Source organism: Jaculus jaculus, chromosome 8 (genome assembly GCF_020740685.1).
Source record: "Jaculus jaculus isolate mJacJac1 chromosome 8, mJacJac1.mat.Y.cur, whole genome shotgun sequence".
In the NCBI taxonomy this organism is placed as follows: Eukaryota; Metazoa; Chordata; class Mammalia; order Rodentia; family Dipodidae; genus Jaculus; species Jaculus jaculus.
Window position 1 is genome coordinate 105467286 of NC_059109.1, and position 24753 is coordinate 105492038.

The 24753-nt window shown below is 45.2% G+C and overlaps 1 protein-coding gene across 1 annotated transcript; it reads left to right on the top strand.

Moving 5' to 3' along the window:
• The first annotated feature begins 15759 nt into the window (after nt 1-15759).
• Nucleotides 15760-23160, top strand: Cstl1 (cystatin like 1). Its single transcript, XM_045157041.1, has 4 exons — nt 15760-15828; nt 16880-17119; nt 20846-20956; nt 21824-23160. The coding sequence occupies exons 1-4, from the start codon at nt 15760-15762 to the stop codon at nt 21905-21907; spliced, it is 504 nt and encodes a 167-aa protein (XP_045012976.1). The 3' UTR covers nt 21908-23160.
• The last annotated feature ends 1593 nt before the right edge of the window (nt 23161-24753 follow it).

The window sequence follows — 24753 nt, forward strand, 5'->3', positions numbered from 1 at the left end:
GGGAACCGAGCCTCGAACCGGGGTCCTTAGGCTTCATAGGCAAGCGCTTAACCGCTAAGCCATCTCTCCAGCCCCACATGAGCCTTTTTTTGTTGTGGTTGTTTTGTTTTGTTTTGTTTTCCAAGGTAGGGTCTTGTTCTGGCCCAGGCTGACTTGGAATTCACTATGCAATCTCAGGCTGGCCTCAAACTCATGGCAATCCTCCTACCTCTGCTTCCCAAGTGCTGGGATTAAAGGTGTGTGTCACCACTCCCGGTTCATATGAGCCTTTATACTGACCCAAACTAAGGCTCCTGCCTTTCCATGGCTTTGGGCACTCATTACTCAGTGAACACATAGACACGCAGACTCAACACACAAAAGGGTGTGAGAGATGATCTATGGAAGTAGGGCTGAAGACATCTGAGGACAGCCCTTCCCTCACCCTAAGAGAGTCAGGGTCAGAAATTGACCCATGTGGATAGAAGGTGTGGCTGTCTGCATCTTTCTAGTAGAAAAACACGAATTCTAGGCAGTGTGTGCTCATCCAGCCTTGAAAGTAATGATGAACCACTTTTCTCCACTGAAACAAATAGTAAGTCTCGCCCACATTTGAGAGCAAGAAAATTGGATGCCATTCTTGTAGGAAGGGCTCAACTGCTTTGCGATTCGTTTTAAACCATCAGAGTTATGTGAGAGGAAATCAGCGTGTGCCCTAGTCCACTCTGGTTATGCTGAGAAGGTTGTTGTCTGAAGCCTGTCAGTGGAGCAGCAGCCCAGGTTTGAGTAGCCTTGCTGCCCTGAGGGGCCCACGAGAGGCTTCAGCTGCCCCCTCCCAAGCCATCCCAGCCTTGGTTCTGCCTAAAAATTTAAAAGTATTTGGATGGGGCCAGACCATCCTTAACAGTAATGCTTTCTGTTTCAGAAGGCAGGGAAATATGAAGTCAATTCTAGAAGGCTCTTTATCTAAAAATAATTCAAGCAATGCATTAATAAAAATAAAGATTACCCCATTCATGTGAATGAGTTGTGCAACTTTTAGGAACAGAACTTCATTGTTCTATAGTGATTCTTTTCATGTTCCTCATATGCTTGCAAAACCTAAGAACATTTGAACAACACACTTCAGATGAATGACTAGTAGCCTCATTTATTAATTTGTATTTATCTATTTATTTATGGGAGAGAGAGAGAGAGAGGATTGGCATGCTCTGCATTATAGTAACTGACCTAAAAAAACTGTTATTATTTTTATTTATATATTTTCTAATTTATTTGATGGATAGAGAGAAAGAGGCAGATAAAGAAAAAGAAAATAGGTGTGCCAGAGTCTCTGGTGTCTGCAAATGAACTCCAAATGCATGCATCACTTTGTACATCTAGCTTACATGGGCCCTGGGGAATTGAACCTGGATCCTTTGGTATTGCAGGCAAGTGCCTTAACTGCTAAGCCATCTCTTCAGCCCTAGTAACTGACTTTGAAATGCTAGACAATCCTTGTTATTCATGCATTCCCTATTTGCAAATTCACTTACTTGTCAAATGTAGTTGTCATGCTAAAATCAACCCTTGTGTCTTTGCAGACATGCATGAACACATCCAAAGTGGAGGAAGCTGTGAATGTCCTGACATGTATGTCCAAGAAAGTGTTGAATACAGTGTCCTCAGCCTCCTTGGTCCAGTTAATTTCTCATTGCTATAAGTGACTTATGGAAGAGAAAGAGTTTAATTTGGCTTACAATTCTAGAGCGTAAAAAGGAACACGTGGTAGGAGCAGGAAGCCAGATCCACATTGTCACATCAGTGGAGAGGAAGCAGAGAGAGAGAAGAGCAAACCCGACTGGGCTACAAAACCTCAAAGCCACTCCCAGTGACACTTTTCCTCCAGCAAGGCCCTATCCCCTAAAGGTGCTACAACCTTCCCAACAGTGCCACCAACTGGGGATTAAGTGTTCAAGCACAAGAGTCTGTGGGGAGCATGTTGCATTCAAACCACCATGCTCACTGTTAATAAGTAGCCGGGTGTGGTGCACATACCTTTAATCTCAGCATTCTGGAAGCAGAAGTAGGAGGATCACTGTGAGGTTGAGGCCAACATAGTGAATTCCAGTTCAGCCTGGGCTAGAGCGAGACCCTACCTTGAAAACAAACAACTTAAGGGTTGGAGAGATGGCTCAGTGGCTAAGACTTTTGCCTGCAAAGCCTAAAGACCCAGGTTCTATTCCCAAGTGTACGTGTGTGGTGTCCATTTGCAGTGGCTGGAGGTCCTGGCATGCCCATTCTCTCTCTTTCCTTTATAAATAAATAAATAAGAAATAGGAAAAAATAAATGGTCCTTCACTGCCTCTGTAGTGCCATGGCTTCGCATTTTTGTGATTTTACGGTGGGGATATTCTTGGGTCTCCAGCTTGCTTGTGTTAGATTGTGGACATCTCAGCCTCCATAATTGCATGAGCCAATCTCGAATAACAAACCTCTCCATATGCATGTGCACATAAATATGCACACACACTTGTATCTATGTTCCTACTGGTTCTGTGTCTCTGGGGAACCCCAACACAGCTAACCGCTGCTTCCCTTTTCACAGAACATGGGTCTGTAGGGATTCCATCAGCAAAGCTTCTGTCCTTGTGACTTCCAACTAGGCATGTGGTAGAGAGCAGAATGTGAGCAAGGATACAGCAGTGTTTCCCTGAGAGCTTCATAAAGCAGTCGTGTAGCCAGGCATGGTGGTGCACGCCTTTAATCCCAGCACGCGGGAGGCAGAGGTAAGAGGATCACCGTGAGTTCACGGCCACCCTGAGACTACAAAGTGAATTCCAGGTCAGCCTGGGCTAGGAGCGAAACTCTACCTCAAAAGAACCAAAGTAAATAAATAAATAAATAAATAAATAAAATGGTTATCTGCCACTCCTAATTCTGTTCTGCTCATTTTTCTGACCGAGGCCTGCTGATGCGGTTGCCGCTAGCCACCTGGGCCCTGTGCACCCAGGCTCCAGGCAGGCACCCTGAAAACCAGCGCTCCAGAACGTTTTGATTGCCAGTTTGCCTCTGCTCACACTGGAGACTCTGACTAACATGCTCTCGATTTGCTGCATGAAGCCCGTATGACCCTGAGACCCAAATCAGAAGAGGATAATATGGGAAGAGAGATATAGACCAATCTTACTTAGGACTATAGACAGGGTGGATTTTGGACATAAAGAGAGTGTGACAAAGTCAAAAAGTTTGGAAGAACATGAAGGAAGGAAAGCAGCATTGTTAAAATGTTTAAGTAGTTTTCTGACCTTGAGTTCCTAAATAAGACACCAAAAAAAAAAAAAAAGAAAGAAAAAAAAAAACCAGAGGAGATAATCAATACATTCACTCCATTAAGGCTAAGAATTTCTTTTACCAATGCGTTATAAATAAAATGAAAGTCAAGCCATGACCCAGAAAAAAAGTAATTGCAACACATACCAAAATCAAGGCTAAAAAGTTTTTTTTTGTTGTTGTTGTTTTGGTTTTTCCAAGTAGGGTCTCACTGTAGCCCAGGCTGACCTGGAATTCACTATATAGTCTCAGGGTGGCCTCGAATTCAAGGCAATCCTCCTACCTCTGCCTCCCGAATGCTGAGATTAAAGGCATGCGCCACCATGCCCGGCTAAAAAAGCTTTTAAAAAAATATATTTTATTTATTTATTTGAGAGAGAGAGAGAGAGAAAGAGAGAGAGAGAGAGAGAGAGAGAGAGAGAGAGAGAGAGAGAGAGAATGGGCATGCTTGGGCCTCCAGCCATTGCAAATGAATTTCAGATGTGTGAGCCTCCTTGTGCATCTGGCTTACATGGGTCCTGGGGAATCGAACCAGGGTCCTTTGGCTTTGCAGGCAAATGTCTTCAAACCTAAGCCATCTTCTACAGCCCAAGTTTTGTTTTTTTTTTAAAGTCAAGGGCAAATAAACCCTCCAAAATCAAGGTACACAAACTGCCAAATAGAAAAATAGGCAGAAGCCTTGAACTTTCAGACTTAGAGAATTCAACAAAGGCGTGGACTTCCCAGCTCTTGATCCTCTTCCTTTCCGCAGTCCATCATCTGTTCTCAGAAAAGCAGGATGATCATGGCAGGCAGCAGAAGCAGCCTGTAGCAGAACCAACCCACTTTTGTTTGTTTTCAGAATAAGACTTGAAGCAAAGGGGGACCCCAAGTCTCTTTTCTTGGGTATTGTGAAATACACATGTTTGTAAACTATAGTCACCCCAAGAATAGTGCTCTAGAACACTCTACCTACTCAAGTTTAAAAAGATTTTTTTTTAAATTTTATTAACATTTTTCATGATTATAAAAACATATCCCATGGTAGTTTTTTTTGTTTGTTTTTTTTTTTTTTTTGAGACAGGGTCTCACTATAAAGCCCTTAGTTTGCCTTTAGCTCACATAGTCTTCTGTGTCAGCCTTCTGGATGCTAGGATTATAGGCATGTGCCACCAATGCCTGATAGAAAAAGCTTTGACTAATTGTTATTCTTTTAATTGTTCAATTTGTAAGGATCAACTCAGCGCAATTAACATTTCTTATTTTTATTTATTTACCTTTTAATCTGAGGCTTAGAGACTTTTTAAATTTTTATTTATTTATTACAGACAGACAGAAGGAGAGACAGAGAGAGAGAGAGGGAGAGGGAGAATGGGCACGCCAGGGCCTCTAGCCACTGCAAACAAACTCCAGATGCATGTGCCATCATGCACATCTGGCTTATGTGGGACCTGGAGAATCGAATCTGGATCCTTAGGCTTCGCAGGCAAGTGCCTTAACCGCTAAGCCATCCCTTCAGCCTGGCAATTAACATTTCTATCTCCTTATTGCTTTGAGATCCTCTCTTCTAGTTACTCATAAATCATACACCAGGTCACTGTGGGCTAGGATTGCCCACTGTGTTGTGAACAGCAGGCTATTACATCTCTCTTCCAGTGTTTTGGTATTCACTATGCAACTTCCCTCTATCACCCAGTGCTGGTTACTATGCATTGTCAACTTGATTGGATTTAAAGTCACCATAGAAACAAACCTCTGGGCATGTCTTTGAGGAAGTTTCTAGATTAGGTTATTTGAGGTGCGAAGACCCAGCACATGCCTTGGGTTGGGATGGTGGGCTGCATAAAGAGGAGAGAGCTAGCTGAACACAAGCATTCACTTCTCTCTTCTTCCTGACCGCGGATGCACTGTGACCAGCTGCCGCAAACACTTGCCATCATGATTTCCCCCTCAGGATGGACTGTACCCTTGAACTGTGAGCCAAGATAAATCCTTCTTTCCTAAGTATCTTTCAAAAGGATGTTTTACTTATTTATTTGAGAGAGACAGAAAGAAAGAGAAAAAGAAGGAGGCAGAGAGCAAGAATGAGCACACCAGATCTTGCCACTGTAAACGAGCTTTAGATGCATGTGCCACTTGGTGCATCTGTCTTTTTATTTATTTATTTACTTATTTGTTATTGACAACTTCCATAATCATAGACAAAAAAACCACGATAATTCCCTTCCCCCTTTCCCTTTCATAACTCCACTCTCCATCATATCCACTTTCCCTTTCAATCACTCTTTCTTTTATTTTGATGCCAGCACATTTCCCCTTCTATTGTACTGGACTTGTGTAGGTAGTGCCAAGCACTGCAAGGCCATGGATATCCAGGCCACTTAGTATCTGGAAGAGTGCACTGTAAGGAGTCCTATCCTTCCTTTGGCCTAAGACAGGGGAAGTCATAAGCCCTAGGGGTGTAATGTCTGCTGGTGTCTGGCTAAATGCACATATTATGTTCACTTATGTTCACCAAACTGCCTGATAAGTACTTCTTTAAATGTTCATACCCATATATTAATGCTACTCTCACTTTTGGTTAGTGAAGTTTCTCATTTCAGATGGCGGTGACCTCTGGGATGACTCAGAAGGCACCATGGCGCTGAGAAGGAGTGGCAGAGGAGTGCTCAGCACTGAAGCATCTCTATCACACCTTCCAAGGCTCAGGGTCCATTGCAGAAGAGGTAGAAAGAATGTAAGAGTTTGGGAAAGGGGGAAGGGAATTATCGTGGTTTTTTTGTCTATGATTATGGAAATTGTCAATAACAAATAAGTAAATAAATAAATAAAAAGACAGATGCACCAAGTGGCACATACATCTAAAGCTCGTTTACAGTGGCAAGATCTGGTGTGCTCATTCTTGCTCTCTGCCTCCTTCTTTTTCTCTTTCTTTCTGTCTCTCTCAAATAAATAAGTAAAACATCCTTTTGAAAGATACTTAGGAAAGAAGGATTTATCTTGGCTCACAGTTCAAGGGTACAGTCCATCCTGAGGGGGAAATCATGATGGCAAGTGTTTGCGGCAGCTGGTCACAGTGCATCCGCGGTCAGGAAGAAGAGAGAAGTGAATGCTTGTGTTCAGCTAGCTCTCTCCTCTTTATGCAGCCCACCATCCCAACCCAAGGCATGTGCTGGGTCTTCTCACCTCAAATAACCTATTCTAGAAACTTCCTCAAAGACATGCCCAGAGGTTTGTTTCTATGGTGACTTTAAATCCAATCAAGTTGGCAATGCATAGAAACTAGCCCAGGGAGAGAGAGCTTTCAATATGTTGAGGTATGCTTGTTCCTTCAATTTCCAGTTTCTGTAGAACTTTTATCATGAAAGGATATTAGATTTTGTCAAATACCTTTTCTGTATCTATTGAGATGATCATGTGATTTTTGTCCTTCAGTCCATTTATACAGCGTGTTACATTTATTGATGTATGTATGTTGAACCATCCCTGCATCTCTGCAATAAAGCCTACTTGGTTGGGGTAAATGATCTTTCTGATATACTCTTGTATTCTGTTTGCCAATACCTTGTTGAGAATTTTTGCATCTATGTTCATGAGGGAGATTTGTTTGTATTTTTTTTTCTTTTTCTTTTTTTGTTTTATTCTGTCTTTGTCTGGATTTGGTATTAGATTGATGCTAGCTTTGTAGAAGGAGTTTGGTAGAATTTCTTCCTTTTCTATATTATGGAAAAGTTTGAGAAGCATTGGTGTTAGTTCTTCCATGAAGGTCTGGTAAAATTCACCAGTGAATCCATCTGGGCCTGGACTCTTTTTAGTTAGGAGATTTTCTTTTTTTAATCCATGCTTGGATCTCCATACTTGTTATTGGCCTATTTAAGTGGTAAATCTTATCTTGATTAAATTTTGTTAGGTCATATACATCAAGGAAATCATCTATTTCTTTCAGATTTTCAAACTTGGTAGAATATAATTTCTTAAAGCATGTCCCTATGATTTTTCTGAATTTCTTTGGTATCTGAAGAACAAAAGGTAAAAGTTTGGATGAGGAAGACAGAGCATGGCTGCATGATTATACCCTTATGCATCTCATATTCCCTGGGGAAGGAAGCACTCTGTCACTGCGCGTTCTCTTTCTCAGCCTTGTGATTTCTCCAGAAGAGAAAATGTTACACCGGCCCTCTGGAGCAATGCCAGCTTGAGCCATCTGTAGCACCACCTTGTCTTGCTGACATTCTGAATGCCAGATGAACCACTGGGCATTTCCAGCCAAGGTCAGCCACATTTGTCTGGCAGCTCATAGGAGGATCCTGGGCTGCTGCAGGGGCTACTGGGAGCATCCTGGGCACTGCTGCACCACAGCCCTTCTCAGAGTTGTCAAGCAGGTGGCAGACTACTGACTTCCAGGTCGCTTCTTCCAGGGCGGTCTGGGAAGGGTTCACTTCCTGTCCATGTTATAGCCACATCAGTACTTTGCCTAGGGCAGGACTACTTAGAAGACAGAAAGAACTTATTAAACTACTGCATGAAACAAACAAACAAACAAAAAACTGTGGGTAAAGAAATGAAATGAGACCAACCTTCTTGTTTTTCAAGAACTCAATTCCCCTACCCCAAGGGAAAAGAAGATTCCAGATGCTATATATATATATATATAGGATCATGAGAGGATTGTGACTCTTCTCCTAGCCTCAATGCCCTCTTTTTTGTCTGTGCACAGGACAACTTACCATCTGCTACTACATCACCTGAAGGAAGACAGACAGCTACATTGGTAGTTGTTTCTTTTTTAAAAATTTTTTAAAATTTATTTATTTGCAAGGAGAGAGAGAGAGAGAGAGAGAGAGAGAGAGAGGAGACAAAGAGAGAATGGGCACGCCAGGGCCTCTAGCCACTGCAAATGAACTCCAGATGCATGTGCCCCTTAGGCATCTGGCTAATGTGGGTCCTGGGAATTGATCCTAGGTCCTTTGGCTTCACAGGCAAATGCCTTAACTGCTAAGCCATCTCTCCAGCCCAGGTAGTTGTTTCTTAAGGAAGAGTTGATCCTAGAAACTTGGCCACTGATAGACCAGTCATAATGGCAAGTAGATAGTATCCATCTGAGACCAATCTGTGTCTAATTGATGTGTGGATATGACATACAGATGTCCCTCAGTATCCATGGGAAATACTTCCAGGGCTCCGTGCAGATCACAAAGTCTGCAGGTGCTCAAGCCTGTTGTATAAAATGGCATAGTGTTTGCATACAATCTCCCTCATACTTTACATCACCTGTACATTCCATATAATGCACAAGGCACTGTAAATGCCATGTAAGTAACTTTTATTCTGAATTGTTTAGGGAATAATAGTAAGAAATAATAATAATAATAAGAAAAAAAATTAAACTTGTTTGGTCCAGACCTCTTCTGGTGTTGTCTCTACACAACTGGTTAAATTCATAGATGCAGAACTCAGAGATAACAGTGGTCCATGGCGCTGTTAGAATAGATGGCAACGGCAACAATGATGGAACAGGACGTAGCATGAAGCCCTGGGGCATGTCCACTTGCTTCAGCTCCCAGTGGAAGTTTTCTTTTCTTTCTAAAATAGCTGGTACAGCTGATATATGCATGAGCTCTAAGTGGGATACAGGTGTACATGTGTGCTTTTATGTGACTTAAGCCACAAATGGCAAGTATTTGGGCGTTTCATAATTTAATTTTCCCAAGCATCTGTTATGGTTCAGTTATAAAGCATCTCCTCAGAAGACTTATGTTAAAGTCTTGCTTGTCAGCTTTTGGGCCACAAGGACTATAACTTCATCCATCAATCCACTGATGGACTCACAATTTGATGGTCCTAGCAGGATGTAACTTATCATGGTCTCTTATCTCTTGCTTTCTCTCTGTGTCCTGGCCACCGGGAGATATTTTGTCTCAGTTAATGCAAGGCTCGCATAGCATCCTCTGAACTATTTGTGTGTGCATATGTGTATTTGATGGGCATGTATGTGTGTTTGCATGTGTGTGGGTCACACATGTGTAGGTATGCATGCATGTGTGTGCATATTTTAGAGGTCAGAGGTTGGCATTGGCTGTCTTCCTAAACCACTCTCAATCTTATTTTGTTTGAATTTTTAAAAACATTTTTATTTTTATTTATTTATTTATTTGAGAGGGAGAGAGAGAGAGAGAGAGAGAGAGAGAGAGAGAGAGAGGGAGAGAGGGAGGGAGGGAGGGAGGGAGAGAATGGGCACGCCAGGGCTTCCAGCCACTACAAATGAATTCCAGATGCACGCGCCACCTTGTGCATCTGGCTTATGTGGGTCCTGGGGAATTGAACCAGGGTCCTTTGGCTTTGCAGGCAAGCATCTTAAGTGCTAAGCCATCTCTTCAGCCCTTGTTTTAATGTTTTATAAAAAATTTTATTTGCAGGGAGAAAGAGAGAAAAAATGGGTGTTCCAGGTCTTCCTGCCACTGTAAACGAACTCCAGATTCGTGCATCACGATGTGCGTATGGCTTTATGTGGGTCCTGGGGAATCACACCTGGGGTTTTAGGCTTTGGAGATAAGTCTTAACTGCTAAGCCATTTCTCCAGCCACTCAGCCTTATTCTTTCGAGGTAAAGTCTCTCACTGAAACCGGAGCACCCCAATTTGGCTAGTACCCAACTGGACATCTCCTTTCTCTACCTTCTCAGTGCTGGGATCATAGGCACACATCGTTGCACCCAACTTTTACATGGGTGCTAGATTCCAAATTCAGATACTTATGCTTGTGCTGCAAGAACTTAACCCACTCATTCCCCCCCCCCACATGCATAAAAGTATAACCAGCCCCTGTTTATTTTTCCCACAGGCTTAACCAGGCTCCATTTTCTTTTCTTTTCTTACTTTTTATTGATAGCTCCCATAAATATAAACAACATACTATGATCATAACCCCCTCCCATTATCTTCTTCCAAATTCTCCCTCCATTAAATTTCTACTTTCCAACTAGTTTTTCCTCAATTTCTTTTTTCTGAGATAGGGTCTCACTCTAGTCCAGATTGACCTGGAATTAACTATGTAGTCTCAGGGTGGCCTTGAACTCACTGTGTTACTGTGATCCTCCTACCTCGGCCTTCTGAGTGCCGGGATTAAAGGTGTGCACCACCACATTTGGCTTTTTCTTCTATTTTGATGTAATCTTTTTCTTCTATTATGCAGGTCATGTGTAAGTACTTCTGATGTCCCAGCAAGCTCCAATTTCTTTCCTTATTCCATGGACATAACCAAATTACCCCATTTTATCGTTATTACCTGACAATGTTACGACCATTATAATTGTCATCATTATCATCATCTTGCTATTCCATTACTTCACAGTGTCCCAATTTCTATTTTTCCCTTATTCCATGAACATGTTTCCAATTTTTTATTCTCAGACAAGGCTTTTATTTTCCATGGAAACAGTCAGCCCTCATACTTTCCTATATTTTATAGATATTAGGTTTAATTTTTTTTCATTAGTTGTGTACATACTAAGCCATGTTGGTACCATTGTTAGACTCCTCCCTGTCCTCCTCCCTCCAAAGGGGCCCTCCTCATTGGGGAATGTGGGTCATGCATCGTGGGGGTAGCCATCAGTTATGGGGGAGAGGCAATGTCTCTGTGCATCATGTCCCAACTTGTGGCTCTGACAATCTTTCTGCCACCTCTTCCACAAATTTCCCTGAGCCATGTTGGGTTCATTTTAGGTCTGCTTCAGTGAGGTTTAATACTTTCTTCTTTGTGCATCACATAGCCAGGTTTCTCCCCAGGCCCATGTACTTAGGCAAGATTTTTTCTTGTGTACTATGGACATGACCAAGGGTCCCAATATTGTTTTCTTACATTGATATAGCCAAAGTCTATTGTCTCCTTTTTGATGCACATAAAAAAAAAAAAAACCCTCTATGGATAGCTGTGAGTTCGAGGCCAACTTGAGGCTACATAGTGAATTCCAGATCAGCCTGGAATAGAGCAAGAACCTACCTCCAGAAAACAAAACAAAGCCCCTCTTTGTTCCCTTTTCTCTGTGATCACTCCCAGGGCTTCATCTCCCCGTGATGAGGCTTTACTCTTCTGTCTTTTGTGCTGTGAACAGACGTTGCTTTCCTTTCCCTTGGACATGATCAAGCCCCTTAGATTCTTCTTGTTCCATTGATAACAGCCATTCTCCAAAGTTCATTTGACATGACATGACAAGGTTGCGTGCTTCTTTCCTGGATGTAACCAGGCCATCCTCTTATTTCATGGCCATAAAAAAAAATCACAGAATTTCCCAGTTATGTGAAAATTAACTGGTTCTTTTTTTTTTTTTTCTTTTTGCCTTCATTCCATGAACATGACTGGGTCCCTACTTTCTCCTTGTCACATGGAAATGACTATCTTCATTATCTAGGACTTTTTTTTTTAAAAAATTATTTATTTATTTATTTGAGAGCGACAGGCACAGAGAGAAAGACAGATAGAGGGAGAGAGAGAGAATGAGCACGCCAGGGCTTCCAGCCACTGCAAACGAACTCCAGATGCATGCGCCCCCTTGTGCATCTGGCTAACGTGGGACCTGGGGAAGCGAGCCTCGAACTGGGGTCCTTAGGCTTCACAGGCAAGCACTTAACCGCTAAGCCATCTCTCCAGCCCATTATCTAGGACTTTGCCAGGCTCCATATTTTTCTTTCAACTTGTCATGGCCAGGTCCCTTATTTTCATCATATTTCTCACATTCATGGATGTGACTAACAGTTCCATATGTCACCTTTACTTCACAGACACAAGATCCCTATTCTCCACACATCCCTGGGTACAACCTTTATCACTCCCCCCCTTTTTTTAGACATTAAATTACTACCTATTTCTCCCTTATCCCATGGATATAACCAGTTCAGCTATTTCTCCTTTTGCCCACAGTTTTAACAATCCCCTCCTTATTTCTCCCTAATACCATGGACGTTTCTGGAATCTTACTTTCTCCTTATTCTATGTCCACTGAAGATAAGAACGTAGCCTTATGTTACTCCTGATAGTGTTTGTTTGGTCTTCAATCTCCGCCCTCAACTTCACTTCCTCCCAGGCAGACATTAGAAATCTATGACCACAAGCCCAAGAGCATCAGGAGCTTCATGATATATCTCCTTTCAGATCTTCTTCTAATTATATATCGAAGGCGTATGTTTTCTCCTTGCATGGTAATTAACAGTGACCCACTTTCCTCTTTCTGGATATAATCCCTATATTTCTTTTAAGGATTTTATTTCTGTACATATGTATGTGGGCACATGTGTGATACTGGGCATGTGTGGAGGTCAGAAGACATCCAGTCTGTCCACAGTGCTGTAACACATTTGAGGAAGCATCTCTCTGAATCTTGCTCTGCCTTTTTTTTTTTTTTTTTTTTTTTTTTTGCTCAATCCCTGAGGACTGTGGGGAATTCTGTCTCCACCTCCCATCTCCCTGTCACTGTGCTGGGACTACAGAAGTCCACCAAAGCTACCTGCTTTTTAAAAAATTATTTATTTATTTATTTATTTGAGAGCGACAGAGAGAGAGAGAGAGAGAGAGAGAGAGAGAGAGAGAGAGAGAGAGAGAGAGAGGAGAATGGGCATGCCAGGGCTTCTAGCCACTGTAAATGAACTCCAGACGCATGCGCCCCTTTGTGCATCTGGCTAATGTGGGTCCTGGGAAACTGAGCCTTGAACCGGGGTCCTTAGGCGTCACAGGCAAGCGCTTAACCGCTAAGCCATCTCTCTAGCCCCTACCTGCTTTTTATATGAGGTCTGACGTAGTGTACTCAGGCTTGAGCAGTGAGAACTTTATCCATGGACCATCTTCCCAGCCCCAACTCCTATATATATATTTTTTTTTCCTTAACGTTTTCTTGACAACCTTCACACATATACCCAATGTACCCTGATCATAACCCTCCCCCACCACCTTTGTTTCCCTCACTTTTCCCTCCACTGAAACCTTGTATTTTTCCAACTAGTCCCCTTCTATTTTGATGTCATTTAATTTTGCTCTCTTATTATGCAGATCCTATGCAGGAAGTGACAGCCACTGTGAGGTCACAAATGCAAGTGCCACTCTGTGTCTACAGAATTGGACTACAGTGTAATGCCGGAGCCTGCCGGCTGAAAGGGTTCGAGCCTGATGGGCAGTGAGGATTAAGGAAAGACAGAAGAAAGAGTGAAAGCATGGACTCCAGTCCAGGGCTAAAGCAAGGCCTCAAGCCAGGACTGAAGACATGGTTTATTTCACAGCATTTCTTTTTATATCTTTTTACAAACAGTTTTTCCATGGACAAAGATTTTATGAGCTTTACAAGTTCCTATCAAAAACCTTCCTGTTACAGAGTTTTTGCATTTCAATAATTTCTCAGCACAAAGGACCAGCCAAAAGGCTAAAGATACCTAATCTTACTTACAGGTAGGCAGTTATGGTTATGCTAATGCCTTGCTGTCAGACGGCTTCTGACCCTGAAGATACACAATGTTACTTGCAGGAAGGCTGCTATGGTTTTGCTAATGTCCTGCGGCCAGAAGCCCAGGGCTATGGAAACAAGTCCAGCCAAAATGGCTCCCGACAGTGTAAGCACTCTTCCCCATCCTTCAGCTCTTAATTCTTTCTGCTACCGCTTTCCACAATGCTGCCTGACTTGGCCCACGTAATAGGAATGTCTCACTTAGTGCTAACCACTCCATTGTCACTTCTTCTCAGCACTCTGATGAGTTTTGAGTCTCCCCAGTAGTCATTGCTATCTGAAGAGAATCTATATTTCTTAAGCAGATTTGCTGTTGTGTGCTTTTAGCCCCATGTTCATGTGCTTTCTAGTAAGCTTCATTGAATTTTAATTTTCTTCTCTGAGGTCCATAGTCTGAGAGGTATATCCTACATTTCCAGGGCATGTTGAGTTTGTCCATGTCTTGGAAGTCTCACAAATTTCTTGGAATCCTTTGTATTTACTCTGCAGTGACCCTCTGCTGCTCCAACCGGAAAATTCCAAAGCAGCCACTTCTGCTAGCTAGACAGGCCCTCTGGAGTACATCTTGGGTGCTGTGTATGGCAACATACCCTAGCAGGACTGTCACAGTGGAGCGGTGGCCTGGCTGTCCTTGGGTTAGGGGCTCAACAGACAACGTTTCACACATGTAAATTCAGGGTCCAGGAAGAATCACACAGATGATTGAGCACCCACCAATGTCCAACATAGGGACAGGTCTCATTCATTTGTTGGCCATTGAGTCTTTTCTCCATTCTCAAATTGTAGGCAAAGAGATCTAAGTTCAGGGAGTTGAACTCACCCAGAGTCCCCAGTGGAGGACAGTCAGATAAGACATCTGTTTCACTGCCTTTATCATGTTGCCTCTCACAGGCCAGTATTTTCTTTATTTAGCTTTGGTCATTTTAAATTTTATTTTGAAATAATATCACATAAATAGGTTAAAAAAACAGCATTAGACCTTGTTCTATGCCTTTCTATACCCTAAATGTTAACATCTTAAAATCACAGTACAGGGCTGGAGGGATTGCTTAGTGGTTAAGGCATTTGCCAGCAAAGCCAAAGGACCTAGGTTCCATTCCCCAGGGCCCACATTAGCCAGATGCACAAGGGGGCCCATACATCTGGAGTTCGTTTTCAGTGGCTGGAGGCCCTGGCATGCCCATTTATTCTTTCTCTCTCCTTCTTCCTGTGTCAAATGAATAAATAAATAAAAATTAAAAATATGGGCTGGGGAGATGGCTTAGCAGTTAAGCGCTCACCTGTGAAGCCTTAAGGACCATGGTTTGAGACTTGATTCCCCAGGACACACGTTAGCCAGATGCACAAGGGGGTACACACGTCTGGAGTTCGTTTGCAGTGGCTGGAAGCCCTGGGGCACCCATTTTCTCTCTCTCTCTCTGTTGCTCCCAAATAAATAAAAATAAACAAAATATTTTTTTTAAATTAAAAACACAGTACAATGGTGAAATGAAGAAATATATGTTTTTCAAAATACAGTTGCTATGTTACAGATGTTATTCAGATTTCTTTCACTATTTTACTACTGTTCTTTTTCTGAAGCAATATCTTAAGAAATGTTTTTATTTATTTATTTATTTATTTATTTATTTATTTATTTAAGAGAGAGAGAGAGAGAGAGAGAGAGAGAGAGAGAGAGAGAGGTTGAGCACTCCAGGACCTTTATCCACTGCAAATGAACTCCAGACACATGTGCCACCTTGTGCATCTGGTTTACTTGGGTCCTGGGGACTTGAACCTGGATCTTTTGGCTTTGCAGGCAAGAGCCTTAACCACTAAGCAATCTCTCCAGCTCAAGAAATGTTTTAATAATAAAGTGTTCTAATAGGTATCCTGTTAAATGAACAGGTGGCAGTACTTATTCTCCAGGAATTTGCAGGGTTAATTTCTATATACTGCTCATAGCTTTTTTTCTGTCTCATGGGGAGCTTTGAGTTACCTCACAAAGCTCTGCTGGGTCACAAGATGGTAAGCGATAGCACCCGGACCTACCGGCACAGTGGGACCCAGCAGAACATCTGTGGTAAGTGGGCGGTAGGTGAGTAAGGGGAACTTGCCTTTGAGGGAACTCAGGGAAGAGTGGATGCCTTGGTAGTGTAGTCAGAATGTACCATTCCAGGTTCCATGTGGCTGAGACTTTATATTTCAGTTCACTATTTCCTTTTCTGGAGCTGGGTGTTATGGCATATGCCTTTATTCCCGGCACTCGGGAGGCAAGGGTAGGAGGGTTGCTGTGAGTTCAAGGTTGGCCTGGGACTACAGAGGAAGTTCTAGGTCAGTCTGGACTAGAGCGTACCCTAGCTCGAAAAAACATAAAACAACCCTGTTGCAGTCAGGTTCACATTGCTGGTAGAAATCTCCCAACCAAGAGCAGCTTGTGGGTAAAAGAGGTTTATTTTGGCTTACAGGCTCGAGGGGAAGCTCCAAGATGGAGGGGAAAATGATGGAAAAGCTGAGGGTGGACATCACCCCCTGGCCAACATAAGGTGGACAACAGAAACAGGAGAGTGTGCCAAATACTGACATGGGGAAAACTGGTTATAACACCCATAAGCCTGCCCCCAACAATACATTCCCTCCAGGAGACGTTAATTCCCAAATCTCCATCAGCTGGGAACCTAGCATTCATAACACCTAAGTTTATGGGGATCACCTGAATCAAACGACCACAACCCCCCCAAATATTACCTTTTCCATAATCATTCACCCATTCCTGTACATGAAACCTGCTGTCCACCACCTAAGTGCTACCGCATAGCTCTGTACGGATTTTTTTTTCATGTGTTAGGCATGTACGTAAGGAGAGAGGCTTGTTTAGTGTGGCAGGGGTTTAAAGACGCCCCTTGCCCAAATTTCTAAAGAACAGAATGATGAGCATTGTAAGTGAGTGGAACACTCCTGGGAAGTGGGCTGAGTGGTCTTTTGGGGAGATTTCTCTGGTTGGTCTTCGCAGGGCCTTGAAAGAATGAGCTTGGAGTCTCAATCTCTGCTTAAGTGCAGGCAAAGCTGACTTCTGGGAAAGCCTGTGTTGGCAAGACTTTCCCAACATCCCTTATACCATCCACCCCAGAGGCATCTCCTCTAGGTACCTTCAGAGCCTGTGGAGATGGAAGCCCAAAGCTGGAGGATCCCCTTACTGCTGCTGGTGACCCTAATCCTGATGATCAAGTTGGGCCACTTCCAGAGGTGGGAAGGCTTCCAGGAGAAACCCATGAGCAAGCAAAACATGAACTCGACACTCCACTTCTTTATTCAATCCTACAACAATGCCAGCAACGACACATACTTGTTTCAAGTCCAGAAGTTAATTCGGAGTCAGATGCAGGTTTGTTCCTTGGTTTCCTCAGATGTCAGCAAGACCCTTGTCTTGCTCTTTCACACGCACATACAGGGTCTTAGAGGACTCCCAGGAGAACCAGGGGCTGATGACTCCAAGTGGGGAGCAGCTTCAGCTGGGTGCACTGGGCCCTTCTGGTTCTCACAGGCCTTACAGTAACTGTAGACGCACATCCCAGGTGCTCTTCTAAGGACCAGAGGCCATCCCAGCTTCTTTCCTCTAGGCTATAAGCCAACTTCGTGCACAGATTCCCTAGTGGCCCTGTTTAAAAAATATTTTATTTATTTATTTATGAGAGAAAGAGGGAGAAAAGAAGGAAGAGAAAGAAGAGAGAGAAAGGGGAAGAGGGAGAAAATGGGTGTGCCAGGGCCTCCAGCCACTGCAAATGAACTCCAGATGCATACACCATCTTGTGCATCTTGCTTATGTGGGTACTGAGGAACTGAACCCGGGTCCTTAGGCATCTCTCCAGTCCTCTAGTGCCCCCTTTGAAAGGAAGAACTGAAGCTCAGTCTAACATTATGACCCATCCGAGCGCAGCAATGTGATTTTGCTTTCTTTAAGGATCTCACTGGCAAAATGCAAGTATTCCTCTGTAGGTTTCCCCAACAATATTTTTCTTTGATGTCCAGGGTTATACAATCCTACTGGATTTTCTTTTCTTGTTTTTGTTTTCCAGATAGGGTCTCACTCTAGCCCAGGATGACCTGGAATTCACTATGTAGTCTCAGGCTGGCCTCAAACTTTTAGCAATATTCTTACCTCTGCCCCCCAAGTGCTGGTGTTAAAGGCATGCACCACCATGCCCATGGATTTTCTGTTTTTGAGACACTTGGAATCACAGATGTTGGGGAAATGGGGGATGTGGATGGGAGTGAGGTGTGGGGGATAGGCTAGGTAGTTATATCAGCTCCTTTCTTTCTTTCTTCCCTTCCTTCCTTCCTCCCTCCCTCCCTCCCTCCCTCCCTCCCTCCCTCCCTCCCTCCCTCCCTTCCTTCCTTCCTTTCTTTCTTTCTTGAGCGACAGACACAGAGAGAAAGACAGATAGAGGGAGAGAGAGAATGGGCATGCCAGGGCTTCCAGCCTCTGCAAACGAACTCCAGACGCATGCGCCCCCTTGTGCATCTGGCTAACGTGGGACCTGGGGAACCGAGCCTCGAACCGGGGTCCTTAGGCTTCACAGGCAAGCGCTTAACCGCTAAGCCATCTCTCCAGCCCAGCTCCTTTCTTTTTGAGACAAGGGTCTCCCTACTTTTCTCAGCTGGACTGCAATTCTTAACCCTCCAGCCTCAGTCCCTGCATGCCAGCGCTGGGATTATGGTCATGTGCCCCCATGCCTGACACCTCCTCTTTTGTTTTACATAAAGTGTTCTTGAAAATCGTATCAACTGAAGGACACACTATGAAAGGAAAGAGCTTGTTTGAAGATCACTTGAATTGATTCAATATTCATTCCAGGTCAGGTAGTAAATTATGTCAGTTATAACAGGGGCAATACTGTATTTTAGTTCAGGCAGGTTCTGGAAGAAATTATTCGCCACGAAAAAATCTTTATCCATAGAGAAGGGCAGGCAGCTGGAACAGAAGAAAATAGCAAGAGGAAGGTGAAGGGGGCATTGTTAGTGTGATGCCCTGGTTAGTTGTGGATTTAGCACAGCCATTCCTGCAGGTCCCAGTACAAGTTATGGGGGGATTTGACCACTAGATGGCGATGTTGTCACAGTTCCCCCGTCCCCCCGCCCCCCCCCCCCGCCCCGCCCATTTGAGCTCGGTTTGGGACTAGGCACAGTTTTGAGCCAATTCTCCTGGGCCCTTGGGTTTTTCTAGGGATATCTTCGTCCGGGAGCACAGGGCATTCTTCCTAACCCCCTCACAGAGGACGAGGCTTCCTCACCCGGTTGGAAAAGTAGCATTTGGGCAAGGATCAGGAGATCCTCGGAACTTCTCCATGCTGTTGTGTAGAGCTGGCTAATGCATGTGCTCACCTGGAGAGCCAGACAATCACCACCAAGCTGAACTTAGAGTTTCACTCTGGGTGTAGGACTTCCCTTCCACAAAAGCCTTCCCAGCATTGCTCCTCTCCAATCTTTCCCAGTCTTAGGCTTGGTCACAGAGACTGGCTTGCACCTTGTTCTTCTTGGCTAATCTAGCTAGCATCTCCTCTTGTGCGCACACGACCTAGGAGAAAATAGATACATGAAGGAGAGAGAGAGAGAGAGAGAGAGAGAGAGAGAGCCCATGTGAGCGCTCCCAGATGACAAAACCAGATCTCCATCACAAGCTGGTCTTCTGCCCATGGCTCTTCCAGCTCCATCTCTGCTCCAGAGTAATGTTCCAGACAATTAGAAGAAACAGTAATTTATGATTTTACTCTTTTTTGTTGTTTTCTTTTTAAAAATATTTTATTTTTCTTTATTTGAGGTCTTCATCTTTATTTCTTTTATATGAGAGAGAGAGAGAGAGAAAGAAAGAAAGAAAGAAAGAAAGAAAGAAAGAAAGAAAGAAAGAAAGAAAGAAATTGGGCATGCCAGGGCCTCTAGCCATTGCAAACGAACTCCAGATGCAGGAGCCACCTTGTGCATCAGGCTTATGTGGGTCCTGGGGAATCGAACCTGGGTTCTTTGGCTTTGCAGGCAAGTGCCTTAACCACTAAGAAATCTCTCCAGCCCTTTGTTTTCTTTTGAGGGTCTCACTCTAGCCCAAGCTGGCCTGGAATTCACTCTGTAGTCTCAGGGTGGCCTTGAACTCAAGGCCATCTCCTACCTCTGCTTCCTGAGTGTTGGAATTGAAGGCGTGCGCCACCACGCCTGGCTGCCTTTACTCTTAAGATGCTGTTGTGCGCCTATGCTTTTCCTGGGGAGACGTGAACAAGTATGTGTTCACTCTCACAGGTCAACAAAATCAACAAAATGATCCCACCCAAGTCTGGCCTAGTGAGTCAGTGAGGGTGGTGGGGCGTGGGTAAGAAGACTGCCCACACAAGGCGCACCCCTGGAGCTGCCTGTGCCGCTGGCAGGGAGTTTGGCTAGAGGGAGAGTTTCCTCTCCCAAGCAATTGATTACCACATTCATAACCTTGTCCAGAAGCCTTATGAAAGCTGTAAAACCTTTCGTTTACTTCCTGAGTTTTATGAGCCTCTTTTCCCCCTCCAGGAGGGAATGTTTGCAAGTGCCATTCTTCCCTTTGCCCATGTCACTCCGTAAGCAAGCACAATGCTTACTTAGACCCCGTGAGTCAAAAGAAAAGGAGGCAGCTATATGACTTGCTCATGGTTACAAAGCCAACATGTGGGGGAGGGGAAGTGGATGCTCCAGTCAATCTGCTTCCCAAACTCCCCCTCACTGTGGTATGAAACTCCCTTCTGAGTGGCTAGCGGAGAACTGCAGTGGAGACAACGTGAGTGCAGGGTCTGGGAGGGAATGCACGGCTGCCTTGCTGCGTGATGAAGACCACGGTTATCCACGTGCGGGTGCTGTATGGATGTAGGCACCTAGCTTGCCTTGTCCTGGGAAGGGTGGGAAGGAGGCGGAAAGCAGAATGTGGCTGCTATAGCAATACTTTTTAGAACATAGAGGCGGGCCTGCCAGGGACCATGTCTGCCATTGAGATTGGCCCAGGCAGAGAGGAAGAAAGACTCGTTTTGATAGAGGAGCTCTGGGACCAGGGATCGTGGAGTGCAGAGTGAACATTCACACTGTGACTGCTTCTTGGCAGCTGACCACAGGAGTGGAATATCTGGTCACTGTGAAGATAGGCAGGACCAAATGCAAGAAGGGCACAGGAAGAAGCACTTCCTGTCCCATGCAAAGCAACAAGCTGAAAAAGGTATGTGGTAGGAGTCCTTTGAGAAGGTCAAGACCAAGAGAGGGGAAATAAGTTTTCCAAATGCGCTCAGTGAACATTGGCAACTTGTCTATCCACGAGAGCTGGGGCTAGTGGGGTCCAGCCTGGTACTTCTTGAGGCACCCAGGGTGGGAGGAAGGCTGTGGGTCTGGGTAGTCTGACCACCTAAGCTGGCATAGCTCTGAACCCAGACGTCTCCTCTCTGCTCAGCCCCAGGGTACAAATGGTGTTTCCTTTTCCCCAGGACCCTTGTTTAGATCCTTTAAAAAAGTATTTTATTTATTTGTTTCTTCTTTATTTATTTGACAGAGATAGAGTGAGAGTGAGAGAATGGGCATGCCAGGGCCTCTGGTCACTGCAAATGAAATCCAGACACATGCACCACCTTTTGCATCTGGCTTACATGGGTTCTGGGGAGTCGAACCTGGGTCCTTAGGCTTTGCAGACAAGTGCCTTAATTGCTGAGCCATCTCTTCAACCCCGTTTTAGTCTCTTTGTCACTATTTATGTCACTGACGACTGACCAAGCTTTGCAGTCTCTTTCTGTTTTTCCTGGTTCCTCGGGTTGGTACTGGTCAGCTGGCAGATAGGAGGGCGTCTCTCTACTCCTGGGTGTGGGTTCGAGTGTGGAAGGAAAGGGGCATTATCATTGCCCCTCCCTGTCATCCCAGTACTGCCAGGCCGAGAGATCCAGGGGCACTTGCTGTGGGCCCCACAGGGGCAATGTGTCATCCTTCTTGTCCCTACTGTGTGGGTGGCTGTGGGCAGTTCCCCTTAGGATGCAAGAGGCAGGAAATTTTGCTTTTGAAAGTACTTATGAAGCAGGTTGCGTTCTTTCTCCTTCCACAGAGCCTGATTTGCACATCTTTGATCTACACAGTGCCCTGGGTGAATTATTACCAGCTCTGGAACAATTCCTGCCAGGATAGCTGAGTGCTCGTGCAAAGACCTCCGATGACACCCAAGATGGCTTCACTGTGTACTGAATGTTATAGAGTCCTAAAAAGCCTTGCTGTGTCCCGCCCCGGGGTCTGTCTACACGCACGCGCGCGCGCGCACACACCCTACATGCTAACCCATACTTATATCCCTGATGACAACATGCAAACTAACAGTGCCCTCACACAAAGACACTCCTCGCTCATATGCGACACCCTGTGCACAGTCACAACTCCTGTCCTCACTCCGTGACATGGCATCGCATCACTCAAGCATGCCTACGCCTCCGCCCTCCGTGCTCGCCTGTGCCGCCCGCATGTCTGCTCACTTCTTGCTGGTCTTCAGGGGCTATTGTGATGGGCAGAATTCTGACTTCCTTCTGTGGAACCTTGCCATTTTTCTATTGTTTCAGCCCCACTCTTCTGCGTTTCCTGGATTCAGGTACATCCCTGGACTCTGGCTCAAGGATTGGGGACCCTATATCAGGCCCATACATATATGTGACGCGTGGCTGATATGTGTCACAGCAAGTGTGTCTAAAGTCCCCACCACTAATCCAGTTGAGTGACTTGCTTGGAGGTCTGAAGAGGACTCAGTACAGCTGCAGAAGGGCTGTGACTTAACACAGCCCCAGCACGCCAGGCGGCACCACCAGCAGAGGCTGCATGAAGCTGGCCTGGGGGCTGTTGGACACAGGTAGGGCCCCGGTTAAAGCAGGCCTAAGCTATCAGATACAGCTAGGGCCCCAGGCTACGGGGAGGTCGCAGCAGCCTGGATCCCGGACAAATCTTGGGTCCCCTGACTGGCAGGAGTAAGGCTCCTCCCCTCATTCTTGGGGGTCGCAATGAGCCTGGACCCCCAGACAAATCTTGGCCACTGAGACCGGCAAGAAGTAGGGCCACTCCTTACCCCCTAGCCGGGGGTGCCTGGAAGTCCTGATAAGATTTAGGCTTTGCTCATAGCCCTCTGACCTTTAGCCAGTTGCCTAGGAAACTCCTTATATGGTATCCGCCAGCAGCCTTCACACAGTCCATCCCCCTGTGACCTGCACCCCATACCTCTTCCTGCCACTACATAGATCACCTGACTCTCCATATGTGCTGGAACAAACATCCCTATATGCCGACTAGGCATCAGCAAGCGACCTTTGAACCCACCAATCCCCTTAGGACCCTGTTCCTGCTCTCTCTTTCTCAACTACTTATAAAAACGCAGTCCCCTGACAAATAAACAAGCTGTTCTCTGAAGCTGTCTCCTGGATGTTTCTTCCTGTTGCATGCACGGCCACTCAAGACCCTGCTCCACAGTTCCCTGGAGGCTTCTGGGGAGCCAGTGCGCAATGGCCCCCTGAGGATCCAGGGACCCACAAGGGGAGGCAGGTGGAAGCTCCCAGACCCACTTGATTCCCAGCAGAGAGCTATGAGGGCACCAGTGAGGCAATGTCTACCAGGAAAGCACACAAGAGACTCAGCAAAGGGGAGTTTGTTTTTTGGGGGGTGGGGTGGGGAGGCTGGTCCTGTGAAGCACCTCTGCTTGGCAAATGCCAAACTCTGGACTCCAGAGGAAAGAACATTGGGCACATGTCTCATTGCTTGTATGGTGTGAATACACGGAGGCTCTCTCTAGAGACCCTCCAAGTCCCCAGACTCCAGCCCAGGCCTAGTGAGCCGCCAAGTCACACGTGTTCTCACCGCACCGCACTCCAGTCCAGTGATGCTTAGTGCAGTAGCGGAGGTGCGGCGGTGGGCTGGGAGCAGCCGCAGCGTGCCATGTGGCCCTTGGCCTCCCCCTTTCCGGGCTACCATCCGCACAGTTGGAGGGCAACGTGAGAGACTAAGTCAGAGGGCATAAGCACCCAAGCAGGAGCCTTAGATAAGTGGAAAGGCCTGGAGGAGAATGAGGGGGACAGGAAAAGAACAGAAGGTGAAATTCCTGGGCAGGCTGAGGCATCTTGTCTTGTAAAGCCAGTGCCGGGTGCCTGCTGCTGACTCCCGGTCCCATGTGACCATCGTGACAACCAAACGAAGAGGCCACCTGTACTGCACAAGTCAGGTAAGGAGCCCCCAGAGGCAACCTCCGTGCAGGTTCGAACCCCCAACTTGGGCGGGGTTCCTGGCATTGTTAGAGATGGTCACAGCACGCGCATTCTCCTGTTCTGGCTTCTTTCATGCAGTTGTCTGTGGCTTTGTTTGTACTTTACTTCACCTTCATTAAAAGGTAGAATTGCGTTGTTTAAACATGCCACTGGTTATCTATTTTTTCCAATAATGGGCTAGCGGGTAGTTTCCACCTGCGTTGTTATTTTCTTCTTTTTTAAAACAGATGGGTCTCAACTATGTAGCCCAGCATATGGACTTGAACTTGAGGTCCTCCTCCTTCAGTTTCCTGAGCGCTGGGATCGTAAACACCTACCACCACACCTAGCTAGTCTTCAGCTTCTAAGAATAACTTCTAGCAGCAATACATGTGCAATAGTGGATGTGCATGTGGGTTTCTGTTGGGAATTCACCCAAGTGGAGCTGCTGACATGAGAATGTGTACAGCCATTAGCTACTTTTACTCCATACTTGTTTTCATTTTTTTTCTAAATTTGCCTTTGCAATGTTAGTTCCACTGGGCATAGAGGCTCACACCTGTAATCCCAGCAATTAGAAAGGCTGAGGCAGGAGGGTTTCTGTGAATTGGAGGCCAACCTGGGCTATAGAATGAGGCCCAGTCTTAAAATAAATGAAAATGAAAAAAAAATGCTTTCTAAAAAATAAGAAACTAGGGCTGGAAAGTGGCTCAGCAGTTAAGACGTTTGCTTGCAAAGTCTAAGGACTGGAGTTTGATTCCCCACT